Here is a 20636-nt window from a genome sequence, read left to right as displayed (position 1 = left end):
AGATCATGATGGACCTGATCACCAATCTACCTGAATCCAATGGGCACAACACAATACTCAACATTGTGGACAAGTGCTCTAAAACCCTAATTCTCATCCCCTGCTCAAAGGAGCTCTCTACCACCAGATGAGCCAGGATACTGCAAGACAAGGTGTGCTGCAAGTATGGCTGCATCCCCTCCAAAATCATATCTGATAGAAGACCCCAGTTTGTGGCCAAGTTTACTTGAGAACTGTATCAGTCCCTTGGAATCAAGGGGAATCCCTCCACCACATACCACCCCCAAACTGATGGCCAGACTGAACATTGATGAGCCTAAACATCCATAGCAATGGTAAAAAAACCAAAACTCTAGAGGAGTTCATGACAAATGGCACATAGTGGCAATAAAGGCTTTGTTGTTGTGCAAGTGTTTCAGTGCACCTCCATGCGATGAATTTCTCAAGAACACAAGTATACACTGTGACTTTTCAGTCAGCAAAGGAGTACCCTTAATGAATGAGTACTAGAAAGTGTTGGCTGTAAGCTGAGAAGGGTCTCAATGTATGAGAAGGAACAGAATCCAGTATAACTGGGAATACTGGCAAACTGTGAACAAAGTGGCAGCAATTGACTAGTAAATGCCATGGGCGATGTTGACAGAATTAGAGAAAATGCCATCAAAGAGAAATACCATTGGCAAGATAACAAATACTGTGATGGCAAGAGATGAAGACTGTAGTCAAGAAACTGGCAGTAAAATAAAGAGAGACTGGCTGGCAGAAATATGAAGAGGAAGCTAGTGGCAGCAAAATGATGACTAATACTGGGCGAGGCTGAGACTAAAACTAGGCTGAGGTTAACTGCAGTAAAACAAAACTGATCCTGATCCTGAGTCTACACGGAAACTATCCTATACTGAAGCTGACAGCAAGATACTAAATACTGTGACTGAAGGTCCTATACTGAAACTGTTGACTGAAATTCTGTGACAGACACTGCTGGCAGCAATAACGATCCTAATCTGTGTCCACACGGGGACATAACTGTACTGAGCTGAACTGGGGTGAAATGATAGTGATGTAAAAAGTGAAGGCTGGTAAAACAATGCTGGCTGGTGAAAGTGAAATAATACTGGTGGAATAAAAGATAAAAGCAAGTTATGGACATGAAATTCTGTGTATTGGCACAATATGAGTGTACACCAATACCATTTAGAAGAAAAGCCATGACAGAGAGTATAACTCAGAGTGACTATGTTTTATTGTCTGTCTCCTAGTGAATACAAGCAGTGATGGTGGTTGATAACAGTTGTGATAACTTGTGTCCAGTAATTTGTGTCTCTAACTACTACTACTACACTAGCTTTTATACTACAAGTCCGGAATAATTTTAAAATACTTGAAATGAGTTCTTAGTAAGTTCTTAGTACATAGATTGGTAAGAAATGATACAAAATGTGTAATCCCAGAGTTCTAAAGTAACAGCACCCACACAGTTTTACCACATATAGACTTAGTGACCAAAAAGAATTCTGCCAACATATGGACTCTTGGGCTACTATGTTGCTGCGGCAAAGTACACTGAAGGTAGTACACTGAAGTAGATGTGTGCAGCATTGTCTTGGCATTGTAACAGCCTTAGTAAAGCTGGTGGAAAGGTCATGGTATTAAGTCTTTTGTCATGGAATAGGTATTTTGGCTACAGCATTCTATTAAGTGACACTTGATACTGATGTCAGTGATGGCTGTGCTGAGCAATCAATGATGGTCCTAATTCTATGAGATCTGCAATCAAGTGCCTGGTGGCATTAATGAAGTGGTGTATATTGATGTGGAATATGAGCTGGGATGGATAGTTAGTGGTAAAAGTGAGTATTGCCATGATTGCAATCATTGACTTAGGGAAAGTCCACTAAGTGGACAAGGCTTTTATTATAATGCTAAAATCTGTGAATTCTGAGCATACAGAGCCTTGAGGCTCATCAATACGCTGATGAGCCTAAACTTCCATGGCAACAGCAAAAACCAAAACTCTAGAGGAGTTTACAGCAAATGGTATATAGCAGCAATAAAGGCTTTGTTGTTGTGCAAGTGTTTCAGTGCACCTCCATGCGATGAATTCCTCAAGAACACAAGTATACACTGCAACTTTTCAGTCAGTGGAGTAGTACTCTTAACAAATGAGTACTAGAAAGTGTTGGCTGTAAGCCAGGAAGGGTCTCGATGTACAAGAAGGAACAGAATCCAGTATAACTGGGAATACTGGCAAACCGTGAATGAAGTGATGGCAATTAACTAGTAAAAGCCATGGGCAGAATTGGCAGAATTAATGGAAATGCTGTCAAAGAGAAATACTGTTGGCAAGATAACAAATACCGTGATGGCAAGAGATAAAGACTGTAGTCAAGAAACTGGCAGAAATATAAAAGGGAACTAGTGATGGCAAATGATGAACAGAACTGAGCGATGATGAAACTAAAACTGGACTAAGGTTAACTGTGGTAAAATGAAACTGATATTGATCCTGAGTCTACATGGAGACTATTCTATACTGAAGCTGATGGCAAGATAACAAATACTGAGACTGGTGATCCTATACTAAAACTGATGGCAAGATACCAAATGCCGTGACTGATGATCCTAATCTGTGTCCACATGGAGATGTAACTGTACTGAGCTGAACTGGGATGAAACAATGGCGACATAGAAAGTGAAAGCTGGTAAAACAATGCTGGCTGGTGAAAGTGAAACAATGCTGGCAGAATAAAAGATAAAAGCAAGTTGTGGACACAAAATTCCATGTATTGGCACAATATGAGCATACACCAATACTGTTTAGAAGAAAAGCCATGACAGAGAGTATAACTCAGAGTGACTATGCTGTTATTGTCTGTCTCCTAGTGGGTACAAGAGATAGTGGTTGTAGCAACTTAGTTACTTGTCATTGATAACCTGTGTGTCCAATAACTACTACTACACTAGCTTTTATACTACAAGTCCAGAATAAAATTAGAATACTTGAAATGAGTCCTTAGTAAGTCCTTAGTACATCAATTGATAAGAAATGATATAAAACATGTGCTCCCAGAGTTCTAAAGTAACAGCACCCACACAGTTTTACCACATATAGACTTGGTGATCAGAAAGAATTCTGCCAACATATGGACTCTTGAGCTGCTGTGTTGCTGCAGCAAAGTACACTGAAGGTAGTACACTGAAGTAGATGCATGTGGCATTGTCTTGGCATTGTAATAGCCTTAGGAAAGCTAGTGGAAAGGTCACGGTATTAAGTCTTTTGCCATGGAATAGGTACTTTGGTGGTGGCATTTTATTAAGTGATGCTTGATGCTGATGTCAGTGATGGCTGTGCTGAGTGATCAATGATGGTCCTAATTCTGTGAGATCTGCAATCAAGTGCCTGGTGGCAATAATGAAGTGGCGCATATTGATGTGGAATATGAGTTGGGATGGATAGTTGGCGGTAAAAGTGAGTATTGCCATGATTGCAATTGTTGACTTAAAGAAAGTCCACTAAGTGGACAAGGCATTTATTATAATGCTAAAATCCGTGAATAATTCTGAGTGTACAGAGCCTTGAGGCTCATCAGCACCAACCAGGAAGTCAAAAAATACCTTCAGATATTCATAAACTACTGACAGAATGACTGGACTGAGTGGCTGCCTCTTGTCGCCTTTACCCACAACAACCAGCAGCACTCCACCATGGGCTTCTCTCCCTTCAAGGTCAACCTTGAGTGAGATGGAGACCTATTCCCATCAAAACCCCAAGAAGGAGAGGTGCCTGTGGCCAAGGAGTTCATCATCAAGCTTGCTGATATTCATAGGCTAACTAAGGCAGCTCTTTAAAAGGCTACTGATGCCATGAAGTGATCTTATGACCAACACTGAGAGGAGGCAGTGGAATATCAAATTGGACAAAAAGTATGGCTAGACACCTGAAATCTTCATCTCCCATGAGCTAAGAAAAATCTCAATGATAAACGAGTAGGGCCATTCATGATCACTGCAAAGTATAGACTCTCTGCCTATAAACTGGCCCTCTATCCTGCATGGCAAATTCATAATCACTTCAATGAAGCCCTCCTATCTTCATACTATAAACCAGCATTTCCAACCCAGCAACAGCCACCTTCCCCACTGCCTGAGCTCATTGATGGCAAGGAGGAGTATGAAATTGAGAAAATCGTTGATACTAGAGATCAGTGGATCAGATGTAGATGTCATAGGAAACAAGTAACTGATCATCTTGTCAAATGGAAAGGATATTCACATGAGGAAAACTCATGGGTCACCAGAGCCAACCTGGAGAATGCCAAAGACCAGGTACTTGAGTACGAATCTCACCTTGGACAAGTCTTTAACAATTTGGAAAGTGAATGTGTGAATGACTCTAGCAGTGAAAATTCTGATGACAAGTGAGACATGGACTCAGTCAGGATGACTGAGTCTTAAGGAGGGGGGTAATATCATGGATTCTACCATTTTCTTTATCCTTTTCACTTCATACCCTATTGACTCATATCACTTTAGTACTAAACTACTCACAGCTGTCACATTACTTCTATTCAGACAAACAAGCAACCTTCTAGACCTCTAGCATTCAGACCATAGTATGTACTATTCTTAGGACACCTACTCTGTATTTAAGTAGTCTGCACTGTGGCCTTATGCCCCAGCTTTGGCTAAGATTCTATACACCTAGCTTTTGGCTCTAAAGCAACCTCACCTAGGCTACCTAAGTCACTGCATTGGCCAAACCTGCACCTGCTCACTGAATGCTTGACTGAAGTATAAGTCACATCACAAGTTTGACCTTGTTTATTATGCTAGTGTGCAACATAGACCAAGATGACAGTAGCTATTGTATCAGCAAATGTGAATGATACTGTAAAGAACAGTCAGTGATGGAGAATGAGGTTGGAAGAACTCAAACAAGAGTAAGATGAAGCTTAAAACTGAGGCAACAGTGCATGAAGAGGGTACAGGTGATGCAGTAAAGAAGGGACAAGAAGGAGGTGGAAATAAAATAGTGCACATAACATATATTTTTGTGTTTAAGGACAGGTGGTCTCCTCCTCCCCCTCCTCCTTCTGCCATATTGGGTAATAATATAGCTATATTTGAATAGCTTAGTAATACTATTTCTATTGACATCATGGTCTGAAGTTGCTGGCCAGGTTGCCATGACTCACTTTAACAAGAAAAAGGACATTTAAAACACATTAGATGCTTTAAGAGCTTTACAAGGCATCACATTAAGATCAAACCTTCACTGTGTTAAGCACTAACTCTAATCTGAGCCAAGGCTGATCTCTATCCTGTCACTCGCATTCGGTGATTCAGTGTTAGAGAGGCATTGGTAGATTGTGAGAAGTTAGGCATCACTTATAGCAAAAGCAAGAAGCTTGTAAGAGTTAGGAGTATATAACCTTAGCCGAAGCTGGGGACTAAGGCCACAGCATAGGCTAGCTTAAATACATGTTAGACTCATACTAAAAATAGTATCTACAAGGGCACATGCAGCGAGAAGTGCACCTTTCAACAAATGAGAAGTGAGGATACTAAAAGAAGTGGACTCCCAATGAATGAGAATAAAGAGTGCATATCACCTGTATCTGCACAGGACTCCATTTGAATAGGCTGCATCCTGTAGACCACCCTCGACTAGTGGTCGACTCCTGTTCAACCACTAAGAAGCATGATGCCATTAAGAGAAGCATGATGGTGCATGCGGGTTGTCAGTCATCCAGGATGTGGCAGCTGTGAACTGGGTTGATGGCAACCAGGTAAACGGGTAAGAAGTGTGCCGGCAGAATATCATGGGTCTGAGAGATAAGATAGGTAGGTCTGGGGTTCTGAGGGATAAGGATAAGATAAGATAAGGAAAATAGGGGTAAAGTCATAATACACTGTATGCTGCATTACATGCTCTTGTAGTACTATACAAGGCAGTGTTGGAAGGGCATGGACCAAAAGTCATAAGTTGCTGTCCTGACTTTTGAACTAACCTGAGACAAGTCCAAAAGTCACTTTTTGCCTTGACTTTCACACAGCCACAGAATGTTATCACCTGATGTTGTCCCCACCATAACAAGAGGGCATTGCACAGCCATCATGGTCAGTCGACTTTGGTTGAGAAGCTGGACAGAGGCTAGCTTTGTGAGGCCATGAGAAAAGGTCAGGTCAAAAAGTGACCTGCCTGTCACTGACTTGTGACTTGCACTGGCCTTTGTGACTAGTCAGTGACTGGCACAACACTGATACAAGGTAAGTTGGTGTTGTGTTTAAGGTCAGGACCCCTCCCCCCCTCCCTCCCCTACCCTCTTTGCCAGATTTTAGCCCTGCCTCCCCCTTAACAGTATTATGATGTTGTATGGCTGTCTGTTGGAGCTTCTGATGGCAACAGAACAACCATACATCATACCATACAAATGGCCATTAGGGTGCATTCAGCTTTGGTCTGTATTCCATATAAGGGTTACCAAAAACCATACAATACAGTGATGGCACGCAGCCCTGCTGTGGCCCATGGGGGTGAAACCCCACTTTCACAGCTATACTACATTTGTCATCAGCTGCAGAGGCTTCCGAATAGGATCAATCTCACGGTTAAATCCAGTATAAGGACCGATTTCCTTCCTATATATACATATAGGACTCGGAACAACATTGACTTAGTAACCCTTAGCGCGCAGTGACGCGTGACCGTGACGACGCGTTTTTGCCTTGCTCCTCTCATCAGTCGCGATGTCGCAAGAGGCAGAAGACATCAAGCCCAAGATCAACATCAACATCCAAACCGACGACGGCACCAGTACGCTCTACACACTCCTCCCAGCTCTTCCCCGCCAAATACGCGTCAATGCATTATTACAGAGATCACAGTCCTAGTCCGACGAGATACCAAGTTCTCCAAAGTCTTCCAGGCAGCCGAGGTGCGTGTTCGCGGTCCGAGGTGAATGGTGTACCGTTCTGAACTACGGCGATTTCTAGAAAAAGTTTGGAAAGGAGCCAGGTGGGTGTTGCTTGAGCTTAACTGACGTGGGTTGGCTGATCGTGGCGGTGACTAGGCACGTTCAAGTTTACATACGAAGGGAAGCGAGTACAGAAAGACGAGACCCCTGCAGATGTGCGTAGCCATTGTCGCGTCTGGTTAGCTACGGCTCTGACGGTACACTTAGGTTGACATGGAGGATGGCGATACGATAGACGCGCATCTAGGCCAGGTACTATCCATTTTGTTTATTCTATGCTCTACGGGCTCACTGGTTACTTAGGTTGGAGGTGGACATAAGTGGTGACGAGCGAAGGAAGTAAACAGCCAATATTTATTATATGTACAGCACAAAGGGATCATGAGGCAGGCTGGCCGAGTAATGAAGCTCTCTGCAGAGAAAGTCAACCAATGATAGTGAAAGGAAAGGACGGCCACTAACGAGCTGTAACACACTTGCCCGCTCTGTAGGCCCCAAAGCGTTGATCTGCTCCGGGGTCATCTGTATAACGTGCATAATCATAGCCTACGAAAACGTGGTTAAGAGAACGACAGCGAATCGATAGCGAACGCACCTTTTGGTCATCAGGTATAGTAGCGAGAATATCCAAGGGTGGTGCTGGCTGTTGCCCGGCGTAAGCTGGGTATGACGGCTGAGGTTGGCTGTACGTTGGCTGTGGCACTGGCGGTGTCGGTGTCGGTGTCGGCGTGACGACTGGTGGTGGTGGTGCCAATTGTGCTTGCTGCTGCCCATACTCTGCCAATATCCTCTACTTCCTCCAAAGTCAGCAAAAGGCGATACATTACCCACTGATACACACCTGAAAGACATCGATATCCACGGCATCCATGGTAACCATAAGCGTGATCAAGGCATAGGCAATCTGAGGTTGAGCATTCAATATTTGCTTTGCGGCGGCTGGCGTTGTTTTCTGAGAGGCATTAGCAAAGTTTATATGGGATGTATGAAGAGGAGAACCTTGAGTTGGAGGAGGAGTTCGAGCAGCTGGTCAGTCTGATTTGTTTGGGACATGGTGGTATTAGTCTAACAAGTTTCTATTTACATCATTCTCTTCCTGAATCCACCACGACACGTTCCCAAGGCCAGACTCCGCCAACTCATCTACCTCAACTTGGACGTGTATGACCTCCCCAGCATCAGTGTATATGCTCGACGCGACTCCGAGGTTGTGGTCAGGGCACCCAGAAGATTGCGCGTTCGTTGGGGAAACGACGGTATGTGCATGTCGTCGAAGAATCCTTACTACGAGGCCAATTAAAAAGGAAAGATGAAGTCTGGAGATGTACGTCGAATAGACTCGGCATCCGATGACTTGACCTTTGCGGGTGACGAGACGACCAAGCGAAATACGACTCCATTATTCAAGTCAACTCTTATACTTGCTATCGCGCAGTCGACGTACCTTTATAATACAAAAACCCAACCCATAACAAACCTTCCCTTCCCCTGCCTCCGTCAAGATACACACGATTCACGTACTTTTCGTTGAACGCCGTTTGAATTGCACCTCCCACCTTGAGCTCGAACATAACGACAATAATAATATGACAAGTACAGTAATTAACCGTCCTCTATAGTTAGTAGTATACGGAATCAAACATACACCGCATAACACCCAATCACCGGCCTATGATCACTCCTCCCCTCCAACTTCCTCATCCCCCGGTCATCTAACGTATCATAACTCAAACAAATAACATCGCCCTTCCTCCTCCCACTCTCCCTCTCCCTCTCCCTCTCCCGCTCCACCTCAACAGTACTCGTCCCATGCAATAAAAACGGAAAGAAACGCCACCTAGATGGCGGCGATATCCGTTGCGTGTGATCCCGAATCGCCCTTTCCAGAGGTGCAAACGGGTTTTGTTCAGAGTTGGTCGTAGAGGCTCGTCGCGCTGGCGCCGGCTCAATCGTCGAGCCCACAGAATGCCGCCGCCGTACGTCTATGTCGTTGGATGGTGTTTCTCTAATAGGAAACTGAGCAGTCGAGGGGGTATAAGGTACGGTCGTATCCTCCAGTACCTGGGTATGTGGATGCTCAGACGTAAAACGAGAAAATGGTGATGTATTGTGTAAAATGTCGCGAGAAGCTTGCCGGGATTCCGCTGTTGAGGGAGGAGTTGTAGACGCCAGAGAGCCGCTCGATTCCCTCCGTCGAGCAGACAGAGGTCGGAACGCATGAGCAAAGAATTGCCCCATTCTCGTCCGTGCCCTTGAAGGTGGTTCCGGCCATTCCTCCCTGGATTCGGGTTCAGGAACGACCGTAGACTTCCACAATATGCGATCGCACCTAGACGCGAAATCAGTTTGACATATAACGAAGAATATCATACATACCAGCTTGGGACACGCTTCTTGTGAGACGAGTCATAAACACCCTTGTCTGCATCGCCTACGCCTTCTTCATCGTCGCTCGGTACACTCGACCTTGTTGAACTCACTCTCCCCAAAGGCGGAGGCTTTAGCAGTCGTGATTCGCTACCATCCAGCGAAATAGCCCTCTCCTCCCGTAAAGGCGTCCTGAGCTCGCCTACAATATCCACCGAGCTGTGCGGTTTGTGGTTCTTCATAACCTCGACGTCCGGGCTATGTCTCATCTTGAGCCATCGAGCAGGAGTTGCTGGAATGCTCGGCGAAAGCATGGAGAGCCATTTTATCTTCGCCTTGTGTGCAGCTAGAGATAATGATACTTTGCTCCCCGGTGTCGTACTCTGCGACACAACTGGCGAATCCAACTCGTCGTCGTCACCCTCAGTGACAAGTCTCGAGTGCATGGATGTCCACGCCGACGAAGATAACGAAGCATTCTCTCCTTCACCTTCTTCATCCACATCGTCATCATCTCCATAGTCTAGTTCTTTCTCCTTCTCTTCGACTTCAGTGAGCGGTTGTGATTTGTCACGCCAACGATCCGGTCGAGAGCTGTGTTTCGGTCGCTTCAACGTGCGCAACACATCATACTTGAATGTCGGCGGAAAATCTATGGGAGCCTCTTGGAAACCGACAAATGCTTGCTCCTTCTGCATGATGTCTCGTAGCTGGTCAAACGCCAGTGCTTGCGCATATTCTGTTTCGGAGCGTTGGAAAAACCCAAATAGTATAGAAAATCCAACATACCTTGCCGTGATATCAACCAGTCGGCATGCAACCGTGAAATATTCAATCGAAAATTAAGATCGCCAAATATAAAGGTAAAATCGAATTTGTCCGTGAGATCTGAAAAAAACGTCAACTGCATGTCAACACCACCTGCTAGGGATCGAACCTTCCGCCATCATGCGTTCGTCGGTATGGGATAGAAAGTCATCTACCGAAAGCTCGGACTAGATGGAAACGTCAAGTCCGATTTACGATGCGCGAAAGTCGGCGCACCTTGATTTTAGCAAGATTGGCTAGGCGGTGATTTACTTTGCCTTCGTGCGCCGTCAAATGGCAATTGAGAAAGAGAAAAGACATCCCCTCTATCTTCAAGCTAATGCCGACGGCGCCCTTATTCCCGACTCTCCCTCCAATGAGCCCGGCCGTAACAGCAGATTTGGATGTTCCTATTCAAGCGGTTAGAATGACAGCCGTGTGGCGTGATGGAACCCCACCATCAACATGGCTTTTCAAATCACGATGAATATAGACAGCTAGATATATGCCCATCATACGTTCCTTGATGAGTAGTTGGTAAGGACCCTTCCGGGGCTCCTTGGACGTTACGCGTGGAGTGAGAGGTTTGGGCATGCTGATATCATTCGTAGTAGGCGAGGACACGCGCATGTTGCAGGATCCACCGTGGCATAACCAATCTTCTACCATTGACGTCCAACCGGAGGGAGCTTCGTGTGGCGGGTCCTCTGCGTTCTTCTTCGACTTGACGGTATCATCCTTGACGGAGTGCTTCGAAGAGCGGTCCTTGTCCTTGTCGTCCTTTTCAATTAGCTTGAAACCGGCGCCCAGACCCATGGGCATGCCTAGCTACTAATTAGACATGGAAGCTGTAGGACAGCGTCGCGACTTGCCAGACATGGAAGGACACTCCTGGCCAGCACTGCAAGACCGTTAAGCGGGGAGGGCTCGTGGCAGATGAACGTGTAACGTACACTACGACAAGGTGGTAAGGATGGGTGTCGTCCGCAGGCAAGACAGGAAAGGAGTCGGCTGACGAAGATGATGCCGGCGTGTACAAAGGAACCTTGCCCAACAGCTCCTCAAGATCTCCCTACAAAAGTCAACATTGGTTGCTACCAACAGCCACCGCAGCAAGACACACCTTTGGGACCGAATCGTGCATATTCCATGTTAATATCCTAATCTTGAGAAACTTTGGCGAAGGAACTGTCGATTTCGCAGTAGGCGGCATCTGCGGTATCTGTCGGTCATGAACAGTCGAGTCTGACGATGCTGGTGCAGAATGGGGGAAAAGACCGTGTAGACGAGCAAGAACTGTTTGCTGCCCTGGTACACGTTGAGGTCCGTCGTTGGGTAAGAATTGAATGCCTCTCACCTTGCCTGGATGGTACGGCAGCAGCAAGAGGCATGGTCAGTTACATCTACAAGGAATGAATGAAAAGGTGAACGGATACTATTGCAATTCAGGCGTCATGGTGGTAGTGATCAAGACTGAACCATACAAGCACAAACAATCAGAGGCAATTCACAAGGCTACGATATATTGCATCCAGAAAACAAATACATCTGTCTAAGGAGAGATGGTGACCTCGACCTCAACACCCGGCTCCAAGCTGATAGATGTCTGCAGCCAGCAGTGAATAAAAACAGCTGAACGACGGGAAAGAGACTTACAATTTGCTTGACAATCTCACTGGAAGAGTGGAGGTCAATAAGGCGCTTGTGAACCTTGAGCTCGTAACGGTCCCACGTCTTGGAACCCTCACCACAAGGCTACATCGAATACTAAGCAAAACAGACTGGAACAGAGAAGACTACAACGCACAGTCTTACGGGTGGTGATCTTGAGAACCTTGGTAGGCAGACGGACGGGTCCCTTGACACGGAGCTGCTTGTCCTTGGCACGGTTGATGAGGTCGTTCGAGACTACCCAAACAATGAGAACAAGAAATACAGACAACGAACGAGCACCAACACTTTTCAAGGTTCTTGACGTTGCTGCTCGTCAACGTGATACGGATTTTGTGGATTTTGGCGGCAGGAATGGGCGCGCCGGTAGCATCGTATTCTTTTTCTCCTTTAGCGACGTAGCTCATGATTGCAGATGAACCAGAAGGTGACTGTAATAAATGAGAAAAAGACTGGAAACGAAATTCAGAAATTCGCACCTAGAGGATCTGTGTATGCCCAAAAAATTAAGGTTTACTCTCCTTATATGGTTCGGCAATTCCCGAACCTTCTTTGGTCACGACCATCATGCAAGGTAAATTCTCCAATGACTCTTCAGTTCCAATACTGACGCTTGGCAGGATTTAATAAATACTATCCTCCTGACTACGATGGCGAGAAACATGGTAGTCTCAACTCATACAGAGGTAAGCGTCTACGCCATCGATACAGGTTTATCATCTCACACGGTATAAGGGAAACACGCCCTCGGAGACAGAGCACGAAAAATCGACCAAGGAATCCTAATAACTCGCTTCGAACTTCCCTTCAACATCTGGTGGTAAGTCGCACTTCCCACCGCGCCCAACCCAATATAACTCACCACTCACACGCAGCGGGACATGCAACAATCACATCGGAATGGGCGTCCGTTACAACGCAGAAAAGAAGAAAGTCGGAAACTATTACTCTACCCCAATCTTCTCCTTTCGGTGCAAATGCCACCTCTGTGACGGCTGGTTCGAGATCCAGACCGACCCCAAGGTAAAAATACCTCTTCCCTGGCTTATTCATTCCCCCCCTCGGATTTGTAACACCTGATTACAGAACACTCGATACGTCGTAGTCTCGGGAGCCCGGCAAAAGGACGAAGACTGGAATCCGGAGGAAAATGGCGGTTTCGCCGTTCACGGCAAGTCCCAGGTCTCTGTATCCCCGAACAAACTCGTAAACTCTTCTATCCAGATACCGAGGGTGCTGCGGCTCCCGTTGATCCCCTCGCTGCTCTTGAGAAAACTACCGATGCCCAAAATCACCTGACAAACGTCCAGGTACCTAGGCTCGAATCACTTCAGACAGCCTCGGAACATTACAACGCGGATCCCTATGCTCTTTCGTCCAAAGTCCGCAAAGTGTTTCGTCACGAAAAGAGAATCGAAACCGCTAAGCGGAAAGCAGACGATGAGATCAAGGGCCGCTATGCTCTTCCAACAGAGATGAAACTCCTAGAAGACGACGAACAATCTCATAATCATGCCAAAGAAGAATGGCAAAGGAGCCGCTCCGAATTCGAGGCGAGGGAGAGAAAGCGGAGAAAGATACCAGTCGGCTCCTCCCTCACTTTACCCACTTCAAACTCCAAATCCCAAACCATCACTTCCCTACGTGCTCGCATCTTAGGCAACACCGCAAAAAACTCCACTAAACATCCACGTCTATTAATGCCCAAGTGATTGTACACGGTTTTACTTTTATTCTCTAACTGTATCCATAGTCCATTACTTTACATCTGTAGCCAATCCCAACCAATATATATATTTAATGACAAGCATGGGACCAGTCGACAAGAAATCGATAGCGAGTAAAACAACACGTAGCAATACACAGAGCAGGATGGGAGGAGATATTCAAGAGAAAAGAGTAGTACCGACAACAGAAATCGTTGGAAAATAGAAATGAAATAACTCCAAAGAACGATAGGACCATAAGATAATGTAAACAAGTAAGAAGGCAAATTAAACACGCACGAGAAATCCAAAGATATAAAAAAACGTTAAACAAACGACTACAACCTGTCCCCCATGCTATGACGATGAGGTGAAGATAGCCCATGGCTGATCCAGTGTAGTCATAGGACCATCCCATTTCCACTCTGTCGACTGGTAATAGGCTGATTCTCCTCCATCAACCTCCTTAAATGTGCCTAACCGAAGTGGATCAGACGGTTCATCCGTTTTAAAATCAGAAAATGTCAACGCATGGTGCGCTGGGTCCGCTTCCGAGCCAGATTCAGGACTGGGATTCGTCGATGATGACGATACGAGGTCTGGTGTAGGTGCCTTTGATCCTTCGTCATCATTCGCCTCCGTCTCGAACAACGAAAAGTCGAAAAATTCGACAAACTCATCCGCACTAGGTATGGACGGCGTCGGTTCATGCCCACCAGTACTGCTCCCTTCACCGACTGACGACGATGTCGACGTCCCATCGACTCCATCCGGAGCCGCACTATAACCCTTCAAGATCATGTCCAAGGTCTCTGATATATCAGACGATAACGTTGACTCCTGCCCCTCACCTGCCATCTTAATCAGCTCGGTCATCTGCTCCAGGAATTGGCTGGCATCTTCTTCCGTTCTGATGTTCTCAACGGTTTCCTCCCGCTTCTTCAATGCATCATTAGGAGGTCCCTCCCACTCCGTCTTCGCCTTCTTCGGGGGTGACGGCTCGTTTGCAGCGGATGGACCTGACGGCGGCGTCACGGCTGCACCAGATCCACTCGCCCCACTCGGCGTAGACGATAGAGCAGGTGTCTCTTCTTCTCGCGGTCGCTTAACTCCATTCGTCGGCATGGGGTTAGGAGGTTGCGCGGGCTCAATGGTAGGAGTAGACGACGCCTTCGATATCTTACGCTTGGTAGTCTTGACAGGTTTATTAGGTGCCTTGACTTTCGGCGACCTGGGAGACGATGCAATGTTGATAGAGTTTGTAGCGGAGGGTGTCGATGCATTCGGAGTAGGTGTAGAGGCAGCTGGGACAGGTGGAGGAGTGGGAGAGGCCGCCGCCACTCCAGCAGGACTAGATGAAACGGGTTGGATCGGCTTCTTCTTCATAGCCAAAGATGGAGTCGGCGGCGCGGCGGTTGGTGGCCGATTGATGTTTGGTGGAACATTGGAATGATGATGCGACTGAGGCTGGTGGACTTGCTGACTGTGGTGTATCGCGTTCGGCTGTTGTGAAACCGGGGGACGAGACATATTAGAAGCAGGAGGACCATTGACGACGGTTCCGCCTGGCGGCGGTGGAGGCGGTTGTTGCTGATGCTGTTGCTGATGCTGTTGTTGCTGCTGCTGTGCCATAATCGTCTGAACCATGGCGTTGAACCTTTCATGGCCCTTCTGAACCTCGCTAAGCATGAGGCGAAGGTTATCCAGATTTACAATGAACCGTGGATTGTTGGAAGTGAGAAAACTGCGTTGCTGTTGGACAGTCACGACCTGGAAATCTTTGTTAGATGCCAAGTTTTAGTGCAACTGAGGAGCTACGTACTATCACAGCCAGCCGCTTGACCCAAACATCATTCTTGCCATTTGCAAACAGATATAGCATAGGGAGCTTATTCTCCAACTCCCCAGTTGCTCGATGCAATTGTTCAACTACAGCGTTGTAGGCCATCCGCTCTTCAGGAAGCACCCTTACAGAACCAAGCGCAGCCATACCTGGGAATTCATGAGTTGTGGAAGAAACTCTGTGGTAGAAGTACTCACGATTGGCAAGAAAGTCTTGCTTCACTTGCGATAACATAGACGAGATTCGCGACAATTGTTCCTGATTTCCTCGCATAAACTGGGGAATAATGGTGTTGTTAGGGAGATGAGGTCGATGCTCCATCATGCCCCCGTCAGTAGTACCGTTTTGCAAAGCCGGATTCGGTATGAAATGCGGAGGGGACGTTGCTACATGGCCAAGTGGATTAGATGGGCCGGCAGGACTCTGTGACGGCGTAGCTGTAAATTGTCTATTGTTCGCCGCAGCAGTTATTCCTTCTGACGGCGGTTGTACAGGCTGATTCATCGATGCACCACGCAGGTTGCCACGAAATAGATTCTGCTCCGCAGCCGTACGTTGTATATGGGCACGATGATTCTCGATAAACGTGATTATGTGCTCCTGGACGCCTTTTGCTCGCAATTCTGCTGGAGAAAGATCGGCATACGCCATGACCATTTGCATTTGCGGGCCATTCACCGATTTCGCGGGATTGGGGTTGGCGAGCTGCTGAGCTGCCATGCTAACCTGCTGCTTGCGCCTCGATTCCAGGACGGTCGTGACGTAGACCATATCGAAGTGTGCAAGATGGTCCTTGTATATTTGCTCCAATTGATGAGCAGTACCTGGCCCCGACTTCGCAGGCTCCGTGTCGTTACCTGGAAATTGAACGAAACCCAAACGGGCAGCAATGGCCGCCCAGAGGTCTTTCTGAGCGACCTGCAAAAAAATGTGAACATAAGTAGAGCTCAAATTGACCATGACAAAAGGCGAACCTTAGCTGCACCGCCCTCCTGCATAACATGTGTGTGAAGAACATGAATATCGACCGGTCTATTCTCGATCGTGGCAACGGTCCTAACGTCGCGATTCAAACCTTTGGATGTCAAGTAATTCATGTAAGCAGCCTCAAATCTGGTCTTCTCCAATGGTGGCGGATGTGCAGGGCCAAACGAGTTCGATATTCCATTGGGGATACCGGACTGTCCACCTCCGGTAACAGTGTTCATATTAAAAGGAATACCGCCCAAAGGAGTTTGTGATGGAAGATGTTGCGAAGTTGACACAGAACGGTTAGGAGGGATCATTTGGGGGATGTTGTGGCTCTGAGGAGGCGGCTGGGAGTGGTGTTGAGAAGGGCTAGGCTGGAGATTCGACTGTTGAGGTTGATGGGAGGCCTGCCCGTTCCCGAATGAAGAGGCCTGAGAAGCCGGCTGCATCCATTGTGGCTGCGACGGCTGGTGGGATTGTTGATTTGCTAGATTCATGTTATGCCTGAATAAAAATAAATATACTGTATAGGGAAACATGAAACACGACAGACGCACATATTATTATTACTTGCCAGCTGAATGACTCTTCCCAGCATCTCTTTAGCCTTAGCAACCTCATTCTGTTGCGTTTTAAGCTGAGCATAATAAGTAACGTCAGACATTCCCGCACGATTATTCTGCAGGTTACGAATGTTGTTCTCGCCGCTGCCGATTACGGTCCGCAGGGACATGATACGGCTTTGAAGTTCCGGGGGTAGCTGAGAGCGCATCATACCATTGGGAGCCATAGTGAACTGGTGGGGTCGCCCACCCATCTGGGTTGGCGGGTTGGCTGGAGACGCTCGCCGCAGAGCATCATTAGCGCCCATCGCAGGAGCGAATATGTCGCCCTGTCCAGGCGGGTTGACCGATTGCGGCTGCTGCTGCTGCTGCTGCTGCTGCTGAGGTTGCTGCTGAGCATTTAAACGAGATGGAAACGACATGGGGCCGTTCTGATTCTGCTGGTTCGCAGCCATACCAATGAGCTCGAGTTGCCTGTTATGGTTCTGGTTGTTCGTAATGGCCTGCATCATGGCGTTTCTCGCCTGCATGGAATTCTGGGAGAGTGGCGCTTGCAGACCGCCACCGTTAACTAGATTTGGGAAACCAACAGGCTGCCGCTGGGAGGACGGATCATGGAAGGGCGGCTGCTGAGATGGGCCGCCACTCGGACCTGCGCTCATTTGAGGAACTCCGAGAGGAAAAGACTGCTGTTGTTGACCATGGGCGCGGGCAGCCATGTTCTGACTTCGAAGTAAATCGGCCATCTAGAAGTAGAAAAGAGAGGTCAGCATAAGGATACGTAATGATAGCTTGAGAAGAAAGTGTGCTGGGTCGATAAGAGCGAGTCGTATCATGGGTCGATAAGCCACATGAGCGGTAAATGGACCTGCGAGGGCAGCAAATGCCACCAACGATCCCTGTAAAGACATGGAGATTGATAGGGAGACATGCTACGCTACGGGTCCAGGGTGTACCCCTCCACAGAGTAGACGGACCAACGGTGGACGGTAGCTTGAAAAATAGCCAGAGTAACGAGACTTGCCTGCTGACCAATTTGTGGACTGTTCACATCCGCCCCGTTATTCGGTCGGAATTGGTTCTGCAGATGCTGCATCTGGCTCCAGAGATGAGACTGCTCTGAGAAAGACGGCATTGGCTGGTGGTTATCCTGGTGCTGCTGTTGAGACGTCTGCTGCTGCATCTGATGTGGTTGGAGCATAGACGGGTTGAAATTGGGCATCATCGAGTACTGCGAGAGACGGTCTGCCATGATTCCGAAGATCAGAGGTCTGCCAGCGAGGAGGCGTCAGGCGAAGGGCTTTACAGACCGCCGTGGCCGGCGAGCAGGACGACGGCGACGGAAGAGAGGAGAGGGAGGTAATGGGAGCGTAGAAGGAAAGGGCGTGGCCTCTCGTCGGTGGGAAACAGGAAGGGTGTCAGGACACAGTACTAGGGCTGTGGCTGAGTAGGTTTGATCTTGTTTGGTAATTATGGCCCAAAATGTCCATGTTTGGGAACATTCTGACGAAACGACAGACCGCATTCTACGGAATTTCCTGCAAGTGTCCTAAATAGGCATCTGCTCCTTCAAAAAATATTTCCTGGTTGCCAGCCGCGGTTCTCCCTTATCTCCTCGACGCGAGCATAATGTCCGCCGAGGAAGATCATATCTATAACCAATTGTTCCTTCCTCGGTGCCTTGCAAGTGTGGCGTACAACTTGCATTTTCTAGTCCAGCAATGTATATTATTACTATGTAGTCGTCATGATGTACAGCGAAAGATCCAACGTCGTTAAACTATGCATGTCTAGAATGTGGCCTTTAATACTCAAAGGTGAAGCCCTTTACGGCGCAAGAATGAATAATGCAGTGTGTGCTACATGGTGAGAGATAGAATAGTACAGAGAAAGGGACACGTAGCGCCGACTATAGACTGGGCCCAGCGCCATCCTTGTCTTCCTTTGGTGTAGAGATTGCTGGACCAGCTTCTAGGATAATGTCGTCGTCGTCATCGTCAAACTCATCGTACTCGTCATCGTGTACCAGCAAGCGGGCAGATACATCCTTGGCTTTACTTGGAGCGTTTGGACCGACTGCCAGGATTCTATCCTCATCCTCATCCTCTGTAGCTTGTGACTGCGTTTCCTCAGCAACGGCATCTGCTTCCTGTCTGAACCAGTAGCGAAGACCCACAGGGATCATCACCCCGACAACCACTGCGGAAAGACCAAAAAAGTTCTTCCAGCTGATTAGATGGAAGTCATCGGCACTGGTCATTTCATCTAAACCACCGCCAATAGTTGTGTGTATGACGGTGACGCCTAAGATACCGAGAGCGGTGCTGATCCAAAAGGGAACGAGGCCGATGCCTACATGCGGACACACAACGTTAACAACCCAATGGGGCGGCAGGGGGGCGATGCGAAGAACGATCAGATAGGAAATGATGTTAGCCTTGTTCGCGGCTATTGTAACGGACCATTTTGTCAAAAGGGCATGAAACTTTGGGATGGTGAGGAGGGCTGGACCAAGCGCTGCTGAGATGAGGTAGCATAGGGTAGCGCCTGATGCAACGCAGACACAGGCAAGAGGTAGTGCAAAGGGAACTCCCCAAACAGCACCGCCGAGGATGGAAAGGTACATGGAACCTGGCAATGAAAATGCCTGCAAACTACCTCGAAGAGTCAGTTCCGACACTCAGACAGATGTTAGGAGACGAACAAGAGGTATGTTGTCACATAACAAACGAAGATGCGATACGGATATATGTCGCGGTATTTCTTAAGGAGAGTGTTGAGTGCTTGCAGTTGAGCGAAAGATTTTGGAATTCGAAGAGATTCTCGATCCGCACTACAACCAAGTAAGGACAATATTCAGGGCATTGCCATAAAACGTACTCTTCAACAGTAGGTAGTGCAAGCCACAGGGTACCGCCCAGAAATATTGTGCTGACAACAAATATGGCGGCCATCTTCAGTGTCGCATTGAAGATCACTCTACGTGACGATGGTCGGGACGGGGAATGGGGCAAAGCGCCGTAAGATGGTGCTCCGGCACTACGCAAAGGCGTGAGGTCGTCGTCCTCATAGTCACTCTGATGGACGGTGTCGAGAGTATATACCGACGCATTCGAAGCGGACACGATTTGAGGAGGCGGCATGGAGGCAGCAGCGGAGGTGGTGGTGAGATTTCAATGCTGCAGCGGTCGCCCTATTTGGATGATGATTCAGCACAGTGACGATATCTATTTGGCAACACCCCCGTCGGAGAATCAAATATCAGAGTAAACTAAAACCTTATTCTGCTTGTCAACACAACTTCCTCCACCTCGACCCAAAAAATTATGGTGAGTATCCTGGCCCGTCTCGCTACTATCTTCCTTTTCTAACAGTGTCGTTCAGGACTCCTCAAAGGCCCCCGTCAAACTGGCAAAAGTTATCAAAGTGCGCACAGCATGCACTGACTGGGCCTTTTGCTAATAAAGTCTATAGGTCCTAGGCAGGACTGGCTCTCGGGGAGGTGTTACCCAAGTCCGAGTAGAATTCATGGACGACACGTCACGGTCCATCATACGGAATGTTAAGGGACCCGTGAGGGAGCAGGATATCCTGGCTTTACTCGAGAGTGAGCGTGAAGCTCGGTATGTCTCTTTTTTCTTGCCAAACACTGAAGTTACTCAATTTCCTGCAGTCGTCTACGTTGATTGTACCCATTTAGTTTGCTTTTTATCATCCATGCTGCAATCCACAA

The 20636-nt window shown here is 47.4% G+C and overlaps 8 protein-coding genes across 8 annotated transcripts; 3 read left to right on the top strand and 5 right to left on the bottom strand.

Annotated features, from left to right (window-relative positions):
• Positions 1 to 6647: 6647 nt before the first annotated feature.
• Positions 6648 to 7463, top strand: EV420DRAFT_1498014 (ubiquitin-related domain-containing protein). Its single transcript, XM_060470950.1, has 6 exons — positions 6648 to 6817; positions 6880 to 6938; positions 6997 to 7018; positions 7074 to 7132; positions 7185 to 7229; positions 7281 to 7463. Exons 1-6 carry the CDS (start codon positions 6751 to 6753, stop codon positions 7302 to 7304), a joined length of 276 nt encoding a protein of 91 aa, XP_060339823.1. The 5' UTR covers positions 6648 to 6750; the 3' UTR covers positions 7305 to 7463.
• Positions 7357 to 8030, bottom strand: EV420DRAFT_1634423 (uncharacterized protein; the record flags this gene model as incomplete). The annotated part of the gene is made up of 5 exons (XM_060476318.1): positions 7357 to 7389; positions 7440 to 7523; positions 7573 to 7767; positions 7819 to 7929; positions 7977 to 8030. The coding sequence occupies 5 exons, from the start codon at positions 8028 to 8030 to the stop codon at positions 7357 to 7359; spliced, it is 477 nt and encodes a 158-aa protein (XP_060339822.1).
• A 530-nt stretch (positions 8031 to 8560) lies between these two features.
• On the bottom strand, positions 8561 to 11693 carry EV420DRAFT_85547 (inositol polyphosphate phosphatase). The gene is made up of 10 exons (XM_060483738.1): positions 11509 to 11693; positions 11275 to 11459; positions 11105 to 11223; positions 11024 to 11052; positions 10610 to 10975; positions 10389 to 10561; positions 10282 to 10339; positions 10134 to 10232; positions 9354 to 10083; positions 8561 to 9306 (listed from the first exon to the last, which is right to left on the bottom strand). The coding sequence occupies exons 1-10, from the start codon at positions 11540 to 11542 to the stop codon at positions 8613 to 8615; spliced, it is 2487 nt and encodes an 828-aa protein (XP_060339821.1). The 5' UTR covers positions 11543 to 11693; the 3' UTR covers positions 8561 to 8612.
• On the bottom strand, positions 11632 to 12253 carry EV420DRAFT_1498000 (40S ribosomal protein S20). The gene is made up of 4 exons (XM_060470949.1): positions 12109 to 12253; positions 11959 to 12059; positions 11808 to 11906; positions 11632 to 11757 (listed from the first exon to the last, which is right to left on the bottom strand). Exons 1-4 carry the CDS (start codon positions 12227 to 12229, stop codon positions 11704 to 11706), a joined length of 375 nt encoding a protein of 124 aa, XP_060339820.1. The 5' UTR covers positions 12230 to 12253; the 3' UTR covers positions 11632 to 11703.
• Positions 12254 to 12389: 136 nt separating this feature from the next.
• On the top strand, positions 12390 to 13764 carry EV420DRAFT_1662882 (DUF572-domain-containing protein; the record flags this gene model as incomplete). Its single annotated transcript, XM_060478939.1, has 6 exons — positions 12390 to 12396; positions 12443 to 12508; positions 12558 to 12642; positions 12698 to 12845; positions 12909 to 13004; positions 13055 to 13764. The coding sequence occupies 6 exons, from the start codon at positions 12390 to 12392 to the stop codon at positions 13532 to 13534; spliced, it is 882 nt and encodes a 293-aa protein (XP_060339819.1). The 3' UTR covers positions 13535 to 13764.
• Positions 13765 to 13885: 121 nt separating this feature from the next.
• EV420DRAFT_1257420 (uncharacterized protein) lies at positions 13886 to 18125 on the bottom strand (the record flags this gene model as incomplete). Its single annotated transcript, XM_060466829.1, has 7 exons — positions 13886 to 14908; positions 15005 to 15298; positions 15351 to 15520; positions 15569 to 16276; positions 16357 to 16844; positions 16865 to 17589; positions 17892 to 18125. The coding sequence occupies 7 exons, from the start codon at positions 18123 to 18125 to the stop codon at positions 13886 to 13888; spliced, it is 3642 nt and encodes a 1213-aa protein (XP_060339818.1).
• A 417-nt stretch (positions 18126 to 18542) lies between these two features.
• Positions 18543 to 20089, bottom strand: EV420DRAFT_1497987 (uncharacterized protein). The gene is made up of 3 exons (XM_060470948.1): positions 19784 to 20089; positions 19608 to 19736; positions 18543 to 19557 (listed from the first exon to the last, which is right to left on the bottom strand). The coding sequence occupies exons 1-3, from the start codon at positions 20044 to 20046 to the stop codon at positions 18813 to 18815; spliced, it is 1137 nt and encodes a 378-aa protein (XP_060339817.1). The 5' UTR covers positions 20047 to 20089; the 3' UTR covers positions 18543 to 18812.
• Positions 20090 to 20284: 195 nt separating this feature from the next.
• Positions 20285 to 20527, top strand: EV420DRAFT_1216864 (ribosomal protein S28e; the record flags this gene model as incomplete). The annotated part of the gene is made up of 2 exons (XM_060466416.1): positions 20285 to 20329; positions 20378 to 20527. Coding segments are annotated over 2 exons (195 nt in total), but the record flags the coding sequence as incomplete, so codon positions are not given.
• Positions 20528 to 20636: the final 109 nt, after the last annotated feature.

Source organism: Desarmillaria tabescens (genome assembly GCF_030435595.1).
Source record: "Desarmillaria tabescens strain CCBAS 213 chromosome Unknown EV420scaffold_1, whole genome shotgun sequence".
Classification (NCBI taxonomy): domain Eukaryota; kingdom Fungi; phylum Basidiomycota; class Agaricomycetes; order Agaricales; family Physalacriaceae; genus Desarmillaria; species Desarmillaria tabescens.
The sequence above is the reverse complement of the archived record's forward strand: the minus strand, read 5'-3'. Positions and strand labels throughout refer to the sequence as shown.

What these genes read in the sequence shown, in the direction of transcription:
- EV420DRAFT_85547 (XM_060483738.1), bottom strand. Translation starts at nt 11,542, where the DNA reads ATGCCTCTTGCTGCTGCCGTACCATCCAGGCAAG. An exon ending in TTTGAAAAGCCATGTTGATG is followed by an intron (nt 10,562 to 10,609) that starts GTGGGGTTCCAT and finishes CCGCTTGAATAG; the next exon opens with GAACATCCAAATCTGCTGTT. An exon ending in AAGAAGCGTGTCCCAAGCTG is followed by an intron (nt 9,307 to 9,353) that starts GTATGTATGATA and finishes TTTCGCGTCTAG; the next exon opens with GTGCGATCGCATATTGTGGA.
- EV420DRAFT_1498014 (XM_060470950.1), top strand. Translation starts at nt 6,751, where the DNA reads ATGTCGCAAGAGGCAGAAGACATCAAGCCCAAGATCAACATCAACATC. An exon ending in AAAGTTTGGAAAGGAGCCAG is followed by an intron (nt 7,019 to 7,073) that starts GTGGGTGTTGCT and finishes GGCGGTGACTAG; the next exon opens with GCACGTTCAAGTTTACATAC. An exon ending in TAGACGCGCATCTAGGCCAG is followed by an intron (nt 7,230 to 7,280) that starts GTACTATCCATT and finishes CTGGTTACTTAG; the next exon opens with GTTGGAGGTGGACATAAGTG.
- EV420DRAFT_1497987 (XM_060470948.1), bottom strand. Translation starts at nt 20,046, where the DNA reads ATGCCGCCTCCTCAAATCGTGTCCGCTTCGAATGCGTCGGTATATACT. An exon ending in GCACTACCTACTGTTGAAGA is followed by an intron (nt 19,737 to 19,783) that starts GTACGTTTTATG and finishes ACTTGGTTGTAG; the next exon opens with TGCGGATCGAGAATCTCTTC. An exon ending in TATGTGACAACATACCTCTT is followed by an intron (nt 19,558 to 19,607) that starts GTTCGTCTCCTA and finishes TCTTCGAGGTAG; the next exon opens with TTTGCAGGCATTTTCATTGC.
- EV420DRAFT_1498000 (XM_060470949.1), bottom strand. Translation starts at nt 12,229, where the DNA reads ATGAGCTACGTCGCTAAAGGAGAAAAAGAATACGATGCTACCGGCGCG. An exon ending in CGTCAAGAACCTTGAAAAGT is followed by an intron (nt 12,060 to 12,108) that starts GTTGGTGCTCGT and finishes TTGTTTGGGTAG; the next exon opens with TCTCGAACGACCTCATCAAC. An exon ending in AGATCACCACCCGTAAGACT is followed by an intron (nt 11,907 to 11,958) that starts GTGCGTTGTAGT and finishes TATTCGATGTAG; the next exon opens with CCTTGTGGTGAGGGTTCCAA.